The sequence below is a fragment of the Macrobrachium nipponense genome, chromosome 20 (assembly GCF_015104395.2).
Source record: "Macrobrachium nipponense isolate FS-2020 chromosome 20, ASM1510439v2, whole genome shotgun sequence".
Lineage (NCBI taxonomy): Eukaryota > Metazoa > Arthropoda > Malacostraca > Decapoda > Palaemonidae > Macrobrachium > Macrobrachium nipponense.
The window spans coordinates 14,235,235-14,253,134 of record NC_061089.1 but is presented as its reverse complement, the minus strand read 5'-3'; the positions used below and the strand labels follow the sequence as shown (position 1 = coordinate 14,253,134).

Below are 17,900 nucleotides of genomic sequence, written 5' to 3'. Positions count from 1 at the left end.
ACTTTGTGTATTACTTGAGAACATTTTTGTCAAATTTTAATTCCTTTGGAAAACATAAAAAAAAAATACTGCATCAAGTTACTTCAAGTTGATGTTCATTTTGCATGTACAGTACTTGCATCAGTTTAGTATTTTGAATGTATGTTTTAAGGTGTGGTGACACTTTTTCTCATTTCTTTTCAGGGATACTCATGAACATCGGTTATTGTTCCAGCACAGAAAGTAATTTCCAGTTATTTTTACAGTTATTAGCATCCATATTAGAAAGAGATACTTTAGTTCATACAATAGAATATGCTGCACAGTCTGGCTCTGCTGACTCGAAGCCATCTTTGATTCCCCAAGATCTTGAACACCTCATTGTAGCTCAACAGCTTTGCCTGGAGATACTATCAAACATATGTTGTTCTGAAGGTAACATTTGGCATTTTGTTGTTTATTACTGTAGGTGTTTTCTATGACTTCATATCTTATTTTAGGTTCCTTGAAATCATGTAACTTTTATGTGTTGTGCAAATAAAAGTATGAGATTTATTTCTTGTGTTCATGTTAAGATAGTGATGAAAATAATTTAGACCACTGAACTTAGAAAAGAAAAAAAAAAAGATAAAAAGGAAAACCATACCTTAACCAGCATGTCCTTGGGTATTTTGAATGGCAGACAAACTGACAAACTTATGAAATAATTTAGTACTATATGCACCAATTTCCCACCTCCATCAGTCAGATTAGTTAATACCTCTGTCACAAGTTGAAATGTAATCTTAGGGATACACTGAACAGTAAGTTGTAATGTGGATGTGGATGAAATAAAAAAACTAATACTGTAACTAGACTACAGTTCAATAATAAAATTCCATTTGCACAGAAAGCAAAAAAAAAAAATTTTCTTAAATGGAGATTCTGACAATGTTATGAATGTAGAGGAAAGATCTTATTACAAATGAAGAAGTGGTTGAGAGACGGTGTCCAGTGATTGGAAGTAAGATCTCAAAATTGAGATGCTTTAGAAGATGGGAAGCAAAGAGGGAATGCTTGCTTTTAGGGAGCCCCGGAAAACATAGGAGATGGAGGGGAAGTTGAAGCCGTAGACATGATGGAAGTTCATGTAGAAAGTGCAAAGGAGAATTGAGAGCACATATTTCACAGTTAACCCCATCAACAGAGAAAGGCTAACTTAAAACCAGTAATGATGACATCATCCTCTTAGACTTAAACTTCCTCCACAGCATAGTGTGGTGCATCACCTCTCTTTACCTAACTTGCTCTTTTACATTTCTGACATCAAAAATCTTGATCAGTATTTTTGTAAACCTGAAATCTCTTATTTTTTACTTTCAGTACACAATACAGGCAGTCCCCGGCTTACGACGGGTGTTCCGTTCTTGAGACGCGTTGTAAGCTGAAAATTGTCAAAAATCCTAAGAAAACCTTACTTTTAATGCTTTGGGTGTATTAAAACCATGTAAACTGCATCTTTCAACATAAAACCTTTAAATGTTGATTATTTTGCATTTTTGGAGTCATATTTCATCCGTCAGATCGGCATTGTAAGTGTCGTAACCGTGGAACAGGTGTTTAAACCTGGAAATAATTTCTGATGAATATAATTGAAACGTATTTTAACCTCAGAACGTTGTAAGCCGAACCCATTGTCACACCTTTCCTCAGTATACACACAGTCACTTTCCTGACTGTACTTCCTCCTATGCATCCTTCCATTGATTTTTAATTGATTCCTGTCCATTCCTCTTATTTATCTTAATGGTCCAACCACTTTCTCTGAGTACCCCATTAACACAGGTTGTGTGTCCAGCTACTGGGGTTTATAGATTGTACTAAGGTTCTTTACAGTGTCCATTCTTCAGCCCATGTGAGTGCTCTCTTCCTTTTACTTTTCATCCTTTTCCTAGGATCTCTTCTCATTTAGCTGGCTAACTTACATACATTTACATCATTCCATTTTCATCTCTCTTTCAAGAACAGAACAATTCTGCAAGCTCTTTAAGCCCCAGATTGTGACTCGTTGGTCTCAGTAAATTGTTTTATTAATATTGCATTCATTCGAGTGCCATAGTGGCGTGGTTGGTATGGTCTTTGCCTGTCACCTCAGTGGCAGCAAATTCGATTCTCGGGCATTCCATTGAGGGGTTAGAGATGTTTATTTCTGGTGATAGAAGTTCACTCTCGACGTGGTCCAGAAGTCACATAAAGCCATTGGTCCCGTTGCTGAATAACCACTAGTTCCATACAACATAAAAACACTATACAAACAAACAAACAAAAAATAATATGCATTGCATTCATAATTGATTTATTTATTTAACTTCAAAAAGGTGGCTGCAGGCATAGAATGATTTATAGTAGATTTTGCCCATGTCAAAACTAGCACATCACACTTGTTGTCTCTGGCATCTTTGTTACAATCACACCATTTTATGCTGCATCACTTTACGAAGTATATAATTCAGATCCTGTTTCTTTTTTTATAGTCTATATATCAGTTGTTTTGAGAAATTTTTTTATATGAAAAGAAGAGTCAAAATAAGTAAAAATAAAACCAAGGAAATTCCTTGCTTTATGTAGGTTTTTAAGTTTTTTTGAATCATTATAAAATATTTCCTTATGGTAAGTTAGCAAATAAGATATAATTATAAAAAAAATGTGATTAATAACTTCCTTGCTTAAACTAAATACATTTCACTTTCATGAAAGATGGTGAAGTGCACTGCTGAATGAGGTTGGGTTGGTACGCTGAATGTTAAATAGACCAGTTTGGATGCACAATAACCACACTTGATAAAGAAAAAACATACAAAAGAACAATAATAATTTTAATTTCCTTTAAATAGAATGTTTTTATTTAGCTTAACTACCATAATATACAGTAGCCAGTGACTTGGTTCTATGTTTTAAACTAAGCCAGCCTTGAGCAGGCACGAGCTCTTTCTCCAGGTCAACATAAAACTGAGTGACTTGAGAGACTGTACCTGTGCCACCTGGGCAAGAGTTGCCAGTTACTACTTGCTGAATACTGCCATATGCCTTTTGTCTGAAACATTAAAGTAACTGATACAATATTTTATATTCTAATTGTACATGAGTAGAGTCCATGTACTTAAGGGTCTTTGCATCTCTCCTTTGATCTGACTCTGTTGCAATGTGCTTTTAACTTTATGTCCATTGTGTTTATTGTTTGTATGGTGTTTTTACGTTGCATGGAACCAGTGGTTATTCAGCAACGAGACCAACGGCTTTACGTGACTTCTGAACCACGTCGAGAGTGAACTTCTATGGTTCTTTCCAACCTATTTGTCCAGATTATTTTAATTTGTCATACCAAAAACCTCAAACCTATCCAGTTTGAATAAATAGATCTGAGCTAATGATCTGATTGATCTGGTGATTGTAATAATGGTAGCTGTGCTATCTGTGGGATGGTAGTCTTTTTTATTCGATCTGTTTACTTATGGTACTGTTATATGTACATAGTAGTATCATGTAAGGTTTTGACCAGACCACTGAAATGTTGTATGTGGCAATTCTATATCTTATTGTAAGAGAGTGGGAGAGGCAGCTCGTGATTGAATTCATTACATGTAGCTCTATGTTTTTTATTCATTTTGTGTTTTTTCAGATGATGATGATGATGAATGGAATGACAGTGAAATTGTTTCTGATGATGAGATTGGAGATGCAGAAGAATCAATGGACTTTGGAAACAAATCTGTTTTGTCACCAGAGGTAAATTTACAAAATTAGTTCTCATCATTCATTCATGCATTCTTTTTATTTCTAGAAGTAAAAATTTTGGGCATGAATATGAAGGCTCTTATTTATATCACAGTTTTATATGAATTTTGTTTATGAATTGTACAGTATTTTATTAAGGGTATATTTAATATTCATTCAGAAAATGTTTATAACATTTTTAATTGTTATGAGAGATTGAAGGCATTTTGATTGTAAATCAGTGATTTTCAGTCATTGAGCTCCTTCAGAATTAAAAATATTCATGTTTTGCATAAGCATATGTTTCTTTTTGTAATGATTTTAGTTTCCCTCCTTCCATTGAAATAAGCAGAATCCTTAATGTAGAGAATGTTTAGATTTAGATATGTTTGTGTTTGATTTTGAAGAATCTCTTCTATCTTTTATAGGTAGGAGGATGTTTTGTTTTGCACAAGTCATGATTGATTTTGAATTATCTTTCCATATTTATATAAGCAGGTTCATTAATGTTTGGGATGCTTACCTTCTAATTAACTTTGAAGAGTGTTAGTGATATTTACCAAATGAAATATTAAAATAAAATGCACAATAAACAAAAAAGGTCCTGTGTGATGATGTAACATGATATGTACAGGTCCAAAATGTCTGCTTGGGGAGGCAAAAAACCTTCCCAAGACAAACAAGCTGACACTCTACAGTGTTCCCTCTTCTTATATGAAGCCCTCCACTGAGATATAGGCCCATGAACAACATTCTGGGCATGGATTAGAGAGTACAAAAATTTGCACAGCTCCTATTGCAAGTTGAATGGGGATCTGTAACAAGAAGCCAAAAACCTGGAACATGGAAATTCCTTAACTCCTGGACACACATTGACAGGGCTTGGAACTCTTGGAGGGACCCATGATCAAAGGACAGACACACATTCTAAAATGCAAAAATATAGCAGGCAAACAAAGCAACCAGCTTGGGAAGGAGAGTGCAACGCAGCTACTCTCCAAGGTGGTCAAAGAAAGACAGATGCATCACAAGGTCCCAAGCTTGGTCAGTGACTAGCTTCCACCTCGTATATGTATGGGTTGCCAGATGCCACAGATTCCTTGCTTTACAATCTTCATTGTTTTTAAACCAGTTTCCAGCTGGCACTAGAAGATTACCTTGTTGTTAAGATCTCAGGTTTGTAAGCTATGAAAAATGCAAATTGATTAAAAGTTTGCAATATCAAGCAAGGTTTAAGTCCTGTGAATGCTGGAACTTGTCTAATACATGATCAGCTTTTCTGTAACTACCTGATATTTATTATGTCACACTTTATCAGAGCAATTCTTTATACTTAGAGTTTCTCTTACAGGTTCAAGAAGGCATGAAACATTTCAACCTATTTCAGTTAAGTTTAAGGAAGGTTCAGTACCCAGATGAAAATACATGTCAAGCCTTACAAAACTTGAAATATGGCCCATCTCTTCTGTCCAAGTAAGGAAGATTTTAAAAGATTTTGTCCTATATTAGCTTTTGCTGTTAATATCTGCATATACAGTTAAACCTCACTCATCAGGATTAATTGGTTGGAAATATTGTTTGGAATCTCTCTTATTAAAACAGTTGTGCATTACTGTTTGTTTAACTTGCTATAAAGTAGGAATCAAATAGGTTTGGCTTTTTTTATTTTTTTGTTTTTTATGAAAACAACATTATGAAACTTGCAACAAATGATTAGCTTAGATAAAGGTAAATTCCTGTTTGTACACTAGCCTTGGCCTTTAAATTATTATATCAAGTTTTGAAAAAAACAGTTATGCTTTACTACAGATAAAATGAAAGTGGAATTTATCATTGACTTATTAGATTTATAAAATCCTTTTAATGTTCTATTTATTTTCACTATTCAATTTTTTGGGTTTATTGTGTGTATATTTTAGTTCATTATTATTGTTTTGATATATTAATTTCAAAACCTATTTCTCAATTCCACATTATTTGAAAACATCCAATGAAAAACCTCCAGCAATCCAAAATTTGTCCAGTTATCCAAAAATTTATATAAAAATTATCTTATCAGTGAGGTTTCATTGTACATCCATATTTTACATTTAAGCAGTTTATTGTTTACAGTAACAAAAGTATATTTACTTTTGTAAGACCTCTGAATTTTCTTAGCCACAGGCAGTTCAGAATTCATAGTGTAGATTTTTTACTGTGTAATAAATAATGACTTTGCAAGATGTTACATTTCATCTGCAAAACCAGATCTTTTATTTTTCCTTTCATTTCATTTGCCCAAACATGCCAGACATGGAGGAAGAAAAGGGACAAGGCCAACTTTTACATCTATATGGTACAGGTGGTGCCGAAGTATCCTTCATGTCTCGGGTAGCAGCTGCATTCATTGATTGTGTCTGTTGACTTGTCTTTAGCTGCAGCATTTCTCCCCAGCTCTTTGATTATGCTCAGATTGCTTTTCACCAATTTTGATTTCATTCTGTTCATCTTTTACTTATTTTAGTGTGTGTTTGCTGAATCCATGAGTTGTATCAATATTCAAAATATTTTTATTGTTACTGCAGAATATATTCATTACCAATTAGAAGTGGTTAATGAATTTTGGTTTATGTTCTTTTCACCCAATGTTGTTAGGCCTTAGTTGAGTGGGATGAAGTTTTAATTGGTTTTGTTTTCATTTTGTTTTTTGGAGAACAATTGTTTGGTATGTTTATTGTTTTGTTTTGGCATACTGATATCTCTCAGCTTTTATTTTTTCTACCTTAGCTCCTGTTCTGTCAAACTCTTTATTGCTCCATAGAGCTCCTTATACTTGGTACTTTTCTATCTCATTCCATAGCCATTAACTCTATTCTGGTAATCTAGCCCTCTGCCTTGTTGCTACTCAGACTAAGTAGAAGGTATGAGTGCAGATGAAATAAATTAATGTTTCGTATTACAACATAAGTCGTTTCTGTATTACTAGTAACCTTACTGTCCCACCTCCCAACTCATCCATATGTTGTACTAGGTTCAGACTACACAATCAGTGATCCTAGTTTCTACCTGAAGGACTTCTTTTTTAGGCAAATAAAGTTGACTGGAAATATTCCAAAGGAGACACTGAATATGGTAGCTTCATAAGTACAGGCACTGTCAGGTAAAGAATGCATTGCTGTACAATTTATAATCATTTTGTTTTTATCAAACTTTTTCTTTTATTTCAGACTGAGAACCTTACAAGTTCGTGCATTGTTATCTCTTCAGAATATGATAAGCGCCCTTGACTTAAATGATATTGGCGGCAGTGATTTGATGTATCAGACTTGGATAAATTTAGGTACTATGGTCTTCGGAAATACTTGTGAAGGTACGATGGTTCTCTTTGTAATACAGTTCAACCAATTCAGCAAGTCAGATTTGTAGCTTTAGGGATGACCTAATAGATGTTATTGAAGGAGGAAAAATGTAATAATCTGGAATGAATCTTACAGTAGTACTGTTTAAGTTAGCTTATATCCTCTCGCCATTCAGTGCAATTGGCATACAAAATAAAAAATATTGCTTGGCTAACCTTTTAGGACTGTCTCTAATCACCTTTTACCCACCAGGTAGTGCATTTCGTTCTTAGCATATACTACGTATTGTGTGTGTATGTGTAATGTTTATGCATGCATAGGTAGATATACATACACGTATATGTAAATATTCTTATATAAGTGCCATTGCAAAGAGTGACTTCCCTGCAGTATTTGTATGTAATTTTGTAAATTGTATACCTTGTGATTGCCTCAAAATACAGTCCAACCTCTTAAATCTAGAAACCTTGGGTCAGGCCGCTGCCGGACCACAGAAAATCCCAGAATATAGAATACATCCCTAAAAAATTAAGCCCCTAGGTAAACATATTCTTGCAAGGTAATTGCACATACAAATAACCTAGTTTCCTACTTAGCCTACTACTTGGCTAAGTTCTGACACTGCTTTCTATCGTTTTATTATTCGTGTATTTTAACTTGATCATTTTATAACTGTATACTATATAATTTTCTTTGAAATATTGTACTTTTCCACATTTTGCCTACATTCCCTAGTTAGCCTAATCATAAGTCAACTACAGTACTAAACTTCTCAGAATCTGCTCATTATTATCGTTGACTTTCATATCATAAAGGGTAAGGAATTCATTTTATGCTAAATGTCTCATTGTTTTGATTAAAAGTTTTGACTTGGTAGAGCGTTCTCAAATGGTATATTTAGAAATATATTCATTCACTTAAAGTTACATATTATCAAAGACATATTTGATTTCACATATTTTCATAAAAACAAAGGAGATATGGCATAATTTTTGCCATCCTAAAGTTGTAAACAATACATGGTGCCACCCGGGTGGTGGTGCAGCAAACTAATGGCGGCAGATTCAAAATCAAGCCAAACCACGGGAGTTTGCAGACCATAGAATGCCGGTTATAAGAGTTTTAACTGTATGAGATATTGACATGTAAGCTTATACCCTGTCATTGCCTCAAAATATAAGTATTCGATGTATACCCCTAAATCACAATGATATTAAAATTTGACAAGCAGAATTATATTGAATTAATTTCAATTTATGTGGTCTATGTGGAACTGCTCATGTAAGCCAACATCAATTTTTAAAAAAATAAGCAAAAAAAAAACAAGGTGCATGTGTATTGAGGTGGCTGCACATGATCAAAAGGAAAAAAATATGCATAGATAGAATGATCCAAGATCTTCTTAAGTTGCATACTTCACAACTCTGGGAATAATCATACGGACTGTTAATTAGTGTGATGCCATTCCCCTTTCGAGAGGTAGCCAATCACTGGCAAGCGTTGGACAGGGTTTAGCTGCAAAGTGCAGGTTTTCTGCAGATGAGAAGGGATGGCATATAAAATAAAAATTTTAATACAATCACGTTTAGATGATAAATATATATGTTCCATAAGGTAAAACTGTTAAAATCGCAAAGGACCATAGATACATTTTGCCTACCCTCTAACAAAAGTGGATGTAAGTAAGAATGAGTTACATATAGTAAATAAAAGATCTTTGTAAACAGTTTAAATATTTTATGCAGGCTCTTGTAACAAAAGTTACAGTCTGGAAAATTAGAACTAATAAACTGGTATACACCTTCACAATCTACGTATTAGCATGTAACTATTCCATTAGGAAGCAGCTCATATTTTGAATTTCACGGATTATATAAAGTAATGGTGTTTATTTTCAGATAGTATGTTGGAAGCAGCCACAGGTACAATGCGTGCAATAATGGAAAAATTAAGTCGAGACAAATGCGAAAAACTAGCCGAGATAAGTCTACAAGATATAAAGGTATTTACTTTTCTGTAGATCAGAAGTTCATTATATAATTTAACTGCTGAATACTAAACTAGTGTGCTGTGAAGAAGAGGAATCACTAGTATCAAATTCACTATTTTGAATTCTATAAATAAAGTCCCAATTATTAAACATGTCTTTTGTAACTTGGCATATATTATTTATGCATTTTAGTCACTGACTTTGTCTTTGTTGTATTGTTGTTAACTCCTAGTTAGACTGGGCTTAGTTTTGTAAAATGAATATTCTGAATACTGTTGTGCTCATTTTGTAATATTGGATAAAGTATAATTCCTATATGAAAACCTATTACTGTAATTGGTATCTTAAGTTTCTAGCATCAATTTTGAACCACAAGCCATTAGTGCATAAATTCTCTTCTATGCATGTAATACAAATCTCAATGTTACACTTGGTTCAGGAAAAAAGTTAATAGTTAACTGTGGTAGTATATGCAATGCATTGTTCTGTAATAGCATTTTTATTCCATGTTCAGTTTTTTCCAAGCTTCATCTTTTTCAATTATACATTTCCAATTATATATTCTTTCCAGTTCTATATCTTTAAGAGACAACAAGCCCCAATGTCAATAACTTACTTTTGTATAAAGTCATAATTCAGAAAAAGGGTTGGTTCACATGAAAATGCAGAATTGGGACTGCATTATGGTACTTATGCCATTTGGCCTTGCAACTTATAAAATTGATTTCCAAATAATAATGGCTTTTCTAGAGTAGCCCTCACCTCAACAAATGCTGTAACATTCTGCAGTGGGGATGAGCATCAACTTTTGATGAGTAATAGAGACCTTATATTATGCCTTACTCATGAACATTGAAGATAGCTCTCAGTCAACAATGATTACATACAATTTCTAGCCTCAGCTAACTAACACTTACATCTATCATCCTGTTAAAAAAGGATTTTTATCTGTAAAATGCATCACTTCTGGAGAAGTAAACTAGGAAGTGACCATCATATAAATGTGTCTGATAAGTAAAAGATTTCAAGTGAAGTCTAAATTGCCAAGTGGTAATCGGAGCCACGGCCGTAGTCATGGTTTTCCTGTCAACACTGTAACCAAGGATAAAGTCCCAGTTGCCCACCCAGTGGTGGCAAGAGGCATCTTCGAGGCACTAAGGTATGTGATCAAACGCTGCACCAAGGGCTCCCCAGGGAGGCCTAAGGAGGGCCAAAGATCCCTTAGCCCCTAACCCTTAATGGATTCACTCATGGTGAGCATCAGTATCACGCACCATCAATTTGGGGGATTCAGGCAGGAAAGAGGTTCCATTAATACTTCTATACCACATAAATTCACTAATGGCAAGTTTTAGACTGGCTAAGATCAACAAAGCAGGCAGCCCATGAGTTAGTTATGATCTTGACTTCAAGGGAGCATGCTGCCTCTCTCTCTCACATGACGTCTGTATATATTTGCTCATAAAGATACCCAGAGGTGGCTGTTGGTTTTAGTTTTTATCTTTTATATTAGTATGTCAGTTGTAATTGTAATTTTGCAAAGAAATATTAGCAAAAACATGTATGTATAAACCAAAGAAGTTACTGCATCTTTGATCTCGGTAAATTTACATAAATATTTTACAAACATACTCAGAATTTGTTACTGTTTCTAGTTCTTATCTGTTTTGATATTTGTGAGCTGTAATTATATTTTACAAAATAAAGTAAAATTATTTATTAGAAAAAACATGTGTAACTTGGTAAAGTTGACAATTGTCTTGTACAAGAACGCCCCACAATGGTTTGTAAATAGTCATTATCAACTTCTAGAAAGTAGGTTGTCAACTTCTGGAAGGTAGGGAAAATTTTTTAGAATTTTTTTTCTTACACAATGTGCATTTGCATATTTTCCTCTTTCCACTGAATTATTTATTTATTTATTTATTTTTTTTAAATTGGCCGACCTCAAAGTTTTCCCAGCCTGGGGTGCTACATATTGAATTTTTAGCTCGGGTCTTAAGGGTTAAACATCTTCTAGATCTCACCTAGTTCTGGGTGGGATTCCTCCTCCTTTGAACAAACAGAGGAAGCCCGCAAGATAGCATGAGTGACCTCTCCCCTAGAAGAGGTAGCAGCAAGAAGCAGTCGCATCTGAAGGGAGAAGGAACTACCCAGTGTCGTCAGAGGAGAATATCCCTCTGAAGAACAGACGGGAAGCCTTTTCATATGTCTCCTCTTCCTAGTGAAAAGCATCCACTGCTCCAGGGACTAATTACAACACTCGCCACAAGGATCAGCAAAAGAGCATTTGTATTTGTGGCATTTTGTGCCAACAGAATGCAGGTCAATGTCAAGGAGGGAAGGAAACAATTGCAATGCTTCCCTACCCCAGGGCAAAACCTTTGAGGCTTGGATGATTCTTGGGTGTGGTGCTTTTTCATGACCAAAAGGCAAGATCAAAATATACACAAATATGCACACTATCACAACAGAAACAACTGGAGGGAAAAAAACCAGAAGTAAAGTGAAGCATAGAACAACCAGTTCTCATCGGGCAGAGGTGGAAAAGTACATCTGTCTATGGTTAAGGCTTACTAGGCAAATGGATGCATCACTCAGTGGCAGGAGATGATTGGGGATCTCTTGCCCCTCCCACCAGTAGTTTTAACTACCAAGCAACCTTACTAGAATAGCCTGCTCCAACTTGCCCTGAAGGTAAAAACCTCAGGTTTGTATGTTGTCATTTTAGATTTTCTATTATGACAGTTTTGTATCTTCAGTGTTGTCGGCTAAATATGAAAATAGTTATTATTTTATTTTCACCTCAACTTATTTTTATTCAGTAATTTCCAGCTATCTAAGTGTCCTTCTTAGGTTTTATATGAAGAGGAGATAATTCTATTACAGACGTTTATTTTTCATGCATATGCTGACAACGTGGGTGCAGTAGTGTAACCATTTTGTTCTTCGCAGGTAATATTGGAAGCTGGAGTATCGTGTACTATAGCTAGTGTTAGAGGAAACTTAGGAAGAATGATTGGAACACTTGGATGCCTTTTAGTGTCACAGAATACTGAGGATTCCCTTTATACTGATGAAAGGACACTTGTTCTCAGTGCCATTACCGAGTTTCTCCTTAAGGTAAATGTATGAAGTTATTTCATGACTTAAATGATCTTGAATAAATGTTTAGATTCCAGAATTGACAAAACTTATAACAACAAATTAAAGCCAATGAAATTTTGATTAAGGTTTTAGTACTAATCACTGAAAAGTGAAGACTAGTAGTTATCATCCTGTCAGAAAGTTTAGCACCCCTGTTTGAAACAGTACATGGATACCCTGCATGACAGTGTTGCTTAAATTAAGTCTTCAGAAGTTTATATTTGCCCCTTGATACCTTACTAATTATTTATGAATAATTTCTGAGTTGGTAGCCAGAATACTGTAAGGTGTCTAAAAATGATGCAAGATTTATATTTGCATTTCCAGTACTAGTGTTGCATTAACTTTTCCATCATCATTTCCTTAGATGTTCCTTGTCAGCCATAAAAGTGTGGTCTGTGATGGGATGGTAATTGCAAAAACTCAAATCCCGTTGTCCTTTCTTTTACTGTTGTACTGCCTTGTTTACATGTAAAAAGCCGATATTTGTTAATTGCATGTGATGATGGTGAGCTCTCACAAAAGCTGCCACCCTCAACCACGACGACTCATATTTAAATGTTTGACATCTGCCCCTTGTTATACATATTTCAAATCAGTTTCTGCTATAAAAAATTTATCCAAAGACTTTATCTTGTCCTTTGTTTTGATGAATTATTCTTAGAGTTTTTCCTGTGGGTGTTTGTATGGTGTTTTTATGTTGCATAGAACCAGTGGTTATTCAGCAACAGGACCAACAGCTTTACAAGTCTTCTGGACCACATCGAGGGTGAACTTCTATCACCAGAAATACACATCTCTTACACCTCAATGGACTGTCCAAGAATCTAACTCACGGCCACAGAGGTGGTACGCCAACACCATACCAACCCCTCCACTGCGGCGCTTCGTCATGTCACTTTTTTCCCACTTAACATCCTTTGATTATAGACTTTTACTATGCAAGGTTCTTTAATGAAGGCTTCATCATCATTGTCATATGAGTGATATACATTATTTTCCTTATTTTTCAGGTTGCAGCTCAGGATACTGAACTATGGGTTTCTGCAGAAGCTTTAGATGTTATTATTGATCTCTACTCAGATGACAAGACTGATAGACTTGCATATCAAACATGTTTGGTTGATAGTCTGAAGGAAATACAGCCAAACTTTAAATCAAAAGTGAGTATGTAATTTGAGTTTATTTTTTTTGTTTAAGAATTATGGTTAACGGTTATCTCTGGTCATAAAAAATATGGTAGATTACTGATTGAACCGCTTACGATTGCATGATTTGGGATTTTTTTCCTCCAAAATAAGATCCTAGATAGTGCGTTTGTTACTTTTATATGCATGCACTGCACTATCAAAGTTTTCTACCTCAGCCTCTGGATTTTAGCATATTACAACTTTTTTCCCTAACAGAGATTTTTTGTTAGTGCATTTAAGCTTGAGTTTTGTAAGTTCTTCTTCTTCTTCTTCTTCTTCTTCTTCTTCTTCTTCTTCTTCTTCTTCTTCTTCTAGCACTAACATGAAGGTCTGTTGTGGGTTGGTTGTTGCCAGCTGGAATTTAGACAAATGCAGTAGAATTTTTAGGTTTTTGAGTTTGTCCCAGAATTCGTAGCTAAAACTCAAAACCCATCAGTAGTGGATGGCAGATTCGACTCCTTTTCCATACCTTCTCTAGGAGAATTTGTGGACAATGATCCTGAAGAAATGCTGCTATGCCCTGTCAGAGTACTAAGAGTGTACTTAAGAAGAACGCAGCATCTCAGGCCAGGATACCGAAGGCTTTTTGTGAGTACAGGACAGAACAAGAAGGAAGTGTCCAGGAACACAATATCGTTTTGGTTGAGAGAAACAATCGGGTATGCCTACATGACAGGAGATAGAGGGTCAAATAGCCTGGATAGAGCTAGAGTTCATGACATCAGGGGCTTGAGTGCTTCTTTGGCATTCAAGAAAAATGTCTGTGGAGAGGATTTTGAAAGCGGGTATTTGGCGATGTCAAACAACTTTCACTTCCTTTTATTTGAAAGATGTTGCCCATAGATCCTTGGACACTTTTTCCTTGGGTCCATTGGTGGCTGCCCAACAAGTGGTATAGCTCATCCAGTACCCCTGGCAGGCCAGTTAGTGTCTAGTCTAGGATGAAGATATGAAAGTAGAATGAATGAGATGACTGGTCTTCCGTCTTTACTAACTACTCCTTTACCTACGAGCAGTAAGAGGGAGAGTACCATCATGAGCTGGAATGGACTAGATACAAGTGAGGAAGACAGCCATACTGTAAAGATAATATAGAGCATAGGATACTTTTCAGTAGCAACACACTCCTCTCAATAATAGGAAGAGAGTGGGGTGATAATAGATCCATGTACAGGGGCTGGAGTTGCTTATGAGAACGGATAGGTCTCCCCCTTCCGTAATGCAATAAGCAATGGCATTGTATGAAACACCCAGAGAGGGAAACCAACAGATTCTCATATATCTTTGGTTCAAAGGTTATAGTCCATTGTCTTAGAATACAATACAGAAATGGATGTAGGTGGCAAACTCCCAGTCAGATATAGTGACTTACCCCCCACCAATAAGTAAGTCTATCCTAATGTTAAGACTGAAGGTTTGTTTCGTATATGAACAAATGACAAATTTTTAATCAACCTGCCACATAGCTGAAGGAATTTCTAGTAATTCTGCTACAAAAATAGACTATCCTCCATAGACGTGCCTAATGGGTATGTAATCATCAATATAATCACCCATTGCCATGTGTGGTGATATGCCTTCCGCATGGTTAAAGGGATTTCAGTCAAACTTATTACAAAGTAGACCATCATACATATATGTAAATGAAGGGGGATTGTATGCTTGTCCATCCATCACCATGTTTTTCTTATTAGTACTTGTCATTACAACTCCTAAGCAGTTGAAGGGATTTCAATCTGATGTAGTGCAAAGATAGACCATCATACATGGATGAGTATGAGTGAAAAGCATACTACATGCATCAGTGTGTCATCCTTACCGTGTCATTTGATTCTTAAACAATTTTATTTCTGTCAAGGAAGTTGCTTAAATTTCTTACAAAATTTTGTAAACCCCTAGGATTTTCATACAGTAAAAATTATTGATGTCCTAAATAGAAAATTAAAAACACTAAGTCCTAAATAGAAATTAATTAAAAACTTATAAAAGTTACATACAAAGTGGCTTCACTGAAGCTCCCAAGAGAAGATAAAGATAATTTGGTGCCTTAAAAATAAAAAATAACAGGAATTATTAGTTTATAAAGTTGAAATTTTAATGTTCAGTAATCAAGCTTTCTTCTTTTGCAAGTATCAGAAGCAGAAGAAGAGGTTGGGTGACCACGGTGCGCTAGTCATGACTGTAAAAGACAACTTACTGGCATTCATCAAATACAAAGGTCCAAGAGCCTTGAAACACAGAAATGCTTGAAGGAGTATGGTAGTATTAATCCTTTTAAAATTGTTATTTAAAGATTATTTATAGCAAGGATTCTACTTTGCATAGCCTTTATTGGATCTTGTTTAATATGTGGAACATATTTATCTTGACAGTCATATTTTTTATAAATGATGAGTGTTAGAATACATTTACCAGATTATATATTTGACAGCTGTGTCTTTAGTTGAAATATTCAATTAACATTTAAATTGCTGTAGATGCTTTGTTCATATGAAATTTCCATTACAGTTCTAAATTATATAAGCAACAAATCACCTCGATTCACTCAGTAATGTGATGTATGGAATAGGCTCAGGCCTTTACGAAGATGGTATTCGGTTTAATGTCAGTGTATTATACATGTTGGTTGGTATACTGATGTATTTTTATGCTTCTTATACAATTTCTGTTATTAAATTTGTTAGTGATGAATTTGCATTGTTTGGCAGAGGCTATTCCATATTAATTTTATAGTTTACGTATGGATGAGCATGTATAAGTAACAACTTATTTTCACATTTACAAACTTGTGTTAATGTATTTTAAGGTTTCTAAATAAACTTTGTTACTTTTGAGAAACTGTATATATTGCCTGTAATTTAAGTCTAAACAATTTTTAAACAGTAAAATTGCTCAGTTCATGTTGACAAAAATGCACATTTATTTAAAAAGCTCAAGTAAATGAATGACAAAATGTACAAGTTTTTATGATCAAAGAATTGGAAAAATTTCTCTCCATAGAACTAAGTTCTGTAAGGTTTCTTTTGTGACAATCATGCATATAAAGCATATTGAGAATAAGGAAATTTGTCATATTAACAGTAATGCAAAAAGTTCCTTAGAAAATATATTTAACAAAAAAACTCAAATATTGTATGAGACTAAACCATTTTCATCCCTTTGGTTCAATGCAAAAATCACTTGGGGTCAAGAAATGTTGAATAACCTTGACTAGCACTTTGCAAGTTTTTTCAGTAAACACTTATCATCATGCATCAACATCACAGGATTGTGGTTGAGCCTTCAAACTTTCTACATATCTAAAGATATCCTATTAGTAAATCATTTGCCATAAATTGTAAAAATAATTCACACTTGACTAGAGAAGATACCAAGAGATGTTTTTCTCCATTAAGATAACATGAAATTTTTTTTCTCCTAATGCCAATCTTTATTATAACCATTCATTAATTACTTTCAAGGATGTACTTTCTGAAGATTCTATGGTAGCTGGTTTACGTATCCAGAGGAGAATGGCAAGGCACAGTCACTCCAAAAGTCCTCTTTCCCTAGGTATGTAAGAGGTGGATTTAGTCACAGCATTCGATCTCTACTGAATTGCTGAAAATGAGGACCCAATAACTAGGATTAATACATCCAATTTCACCTTTAATGCACTCGGCACAAAACCAATTAATTTAGCCAAAGGCTAAAACTAGTTCAGAATACTGAAAAATTTTGTAACCAACTTCTGTAACTGTTTGTGAAAGAGAACCGGCTCTCTCATCACAAAAGGCATGCAGTCATATTGGACTTTCACCAGCTGAATATCCAGTAGTTCCTACTAGGATAACCCTCAACTATGTGCTTCTGCCATAGCCAAGGCCAGTTGTGGCAGAAGCTGGAAACAAGGTTTCGAAATTTGACAGTCTTCCTTGTGTGTGTGTTGTGGGTAATTGCCCAAGTACTGAAAATTGGAGCAAGGCTGTTAATCATGTTGAAAAAATTGTAAATGACATTAAAAATTATGTATGTATTAATGAATTTATAGTCATTTGTGATTGATATAAAATCATCCGACGAAGAATCGCCAGTCATTCATAAGATTAGTGTTAAGTGATCTCATGTGCTACCTTCCAATTGGTTTCTCTTCAGGAAGGGAAGCTGTTCTGATCATTTCAAAGTGCAAGATGGTTTGCCCTAATGTTCCTGCTAAGATATAGAAATGAGGATTTGTTTCCTTTCAGGAATAAGTGTGTCTTAAATATACAAACCAGTGTCTGGTATTGTAAATTCTTCCCTCTACCAACCCAGTTTATTGGCAAAGAGAAACTCACACAGACTACTTTACTTTGTGTATGGACAGTTATCCACAGCCCCCCCACAGACTACCAAATTTTAGTTTTTTTTTCAATTTTTACATTGGCCCTGGCCATACCAAAGTATATCCATATAGACACTAGGAAATCTGGATAAAACAAATTACAGTATCTGCAAAATCTGCCATTTTTGTGTGCCTACCAA

At 34.9% G+C, this 17,900-nt stretch overlaps 1 protein-coding gene across 1 annotated transcript in view; it reads left to right on the top strand.

The window, feature by feature from the left end:
* The window catches only part of LOC135222035 (HEAT repeat-containing protein 3-like), a gene marked incomplete in the record, with an annotated part of 33,280 nt that extends 17,045 nt beyond the window's left edge, over window positions 1-16,235 (top strand). The window contains 8 exon segments of the mRNA XM_064260169.1: window positions 184-414; window positions 3,638-3,744; window positions 5,084-5,205; window positions 6,939-7,081; window positions 8,969-9,072; window positions 12,016-12,183; window positions 13,221-13,370; window positions 15,528-16,235. Of these exon segments, the coding sequence (XP_064116239.1) occupies window positions 184-414; window positions 3,638-3,744; window positions 5,084-5,205; window positions 6,939-7,081; window positions 8,969-9,072; window positions 12,016-12,183; window positions 13,221-13,370; window positions 15,528-15,647 (1,145 nt within the window).
* Window positions 16,236-17,900: the final 1,665 nt, after the last annotated feature.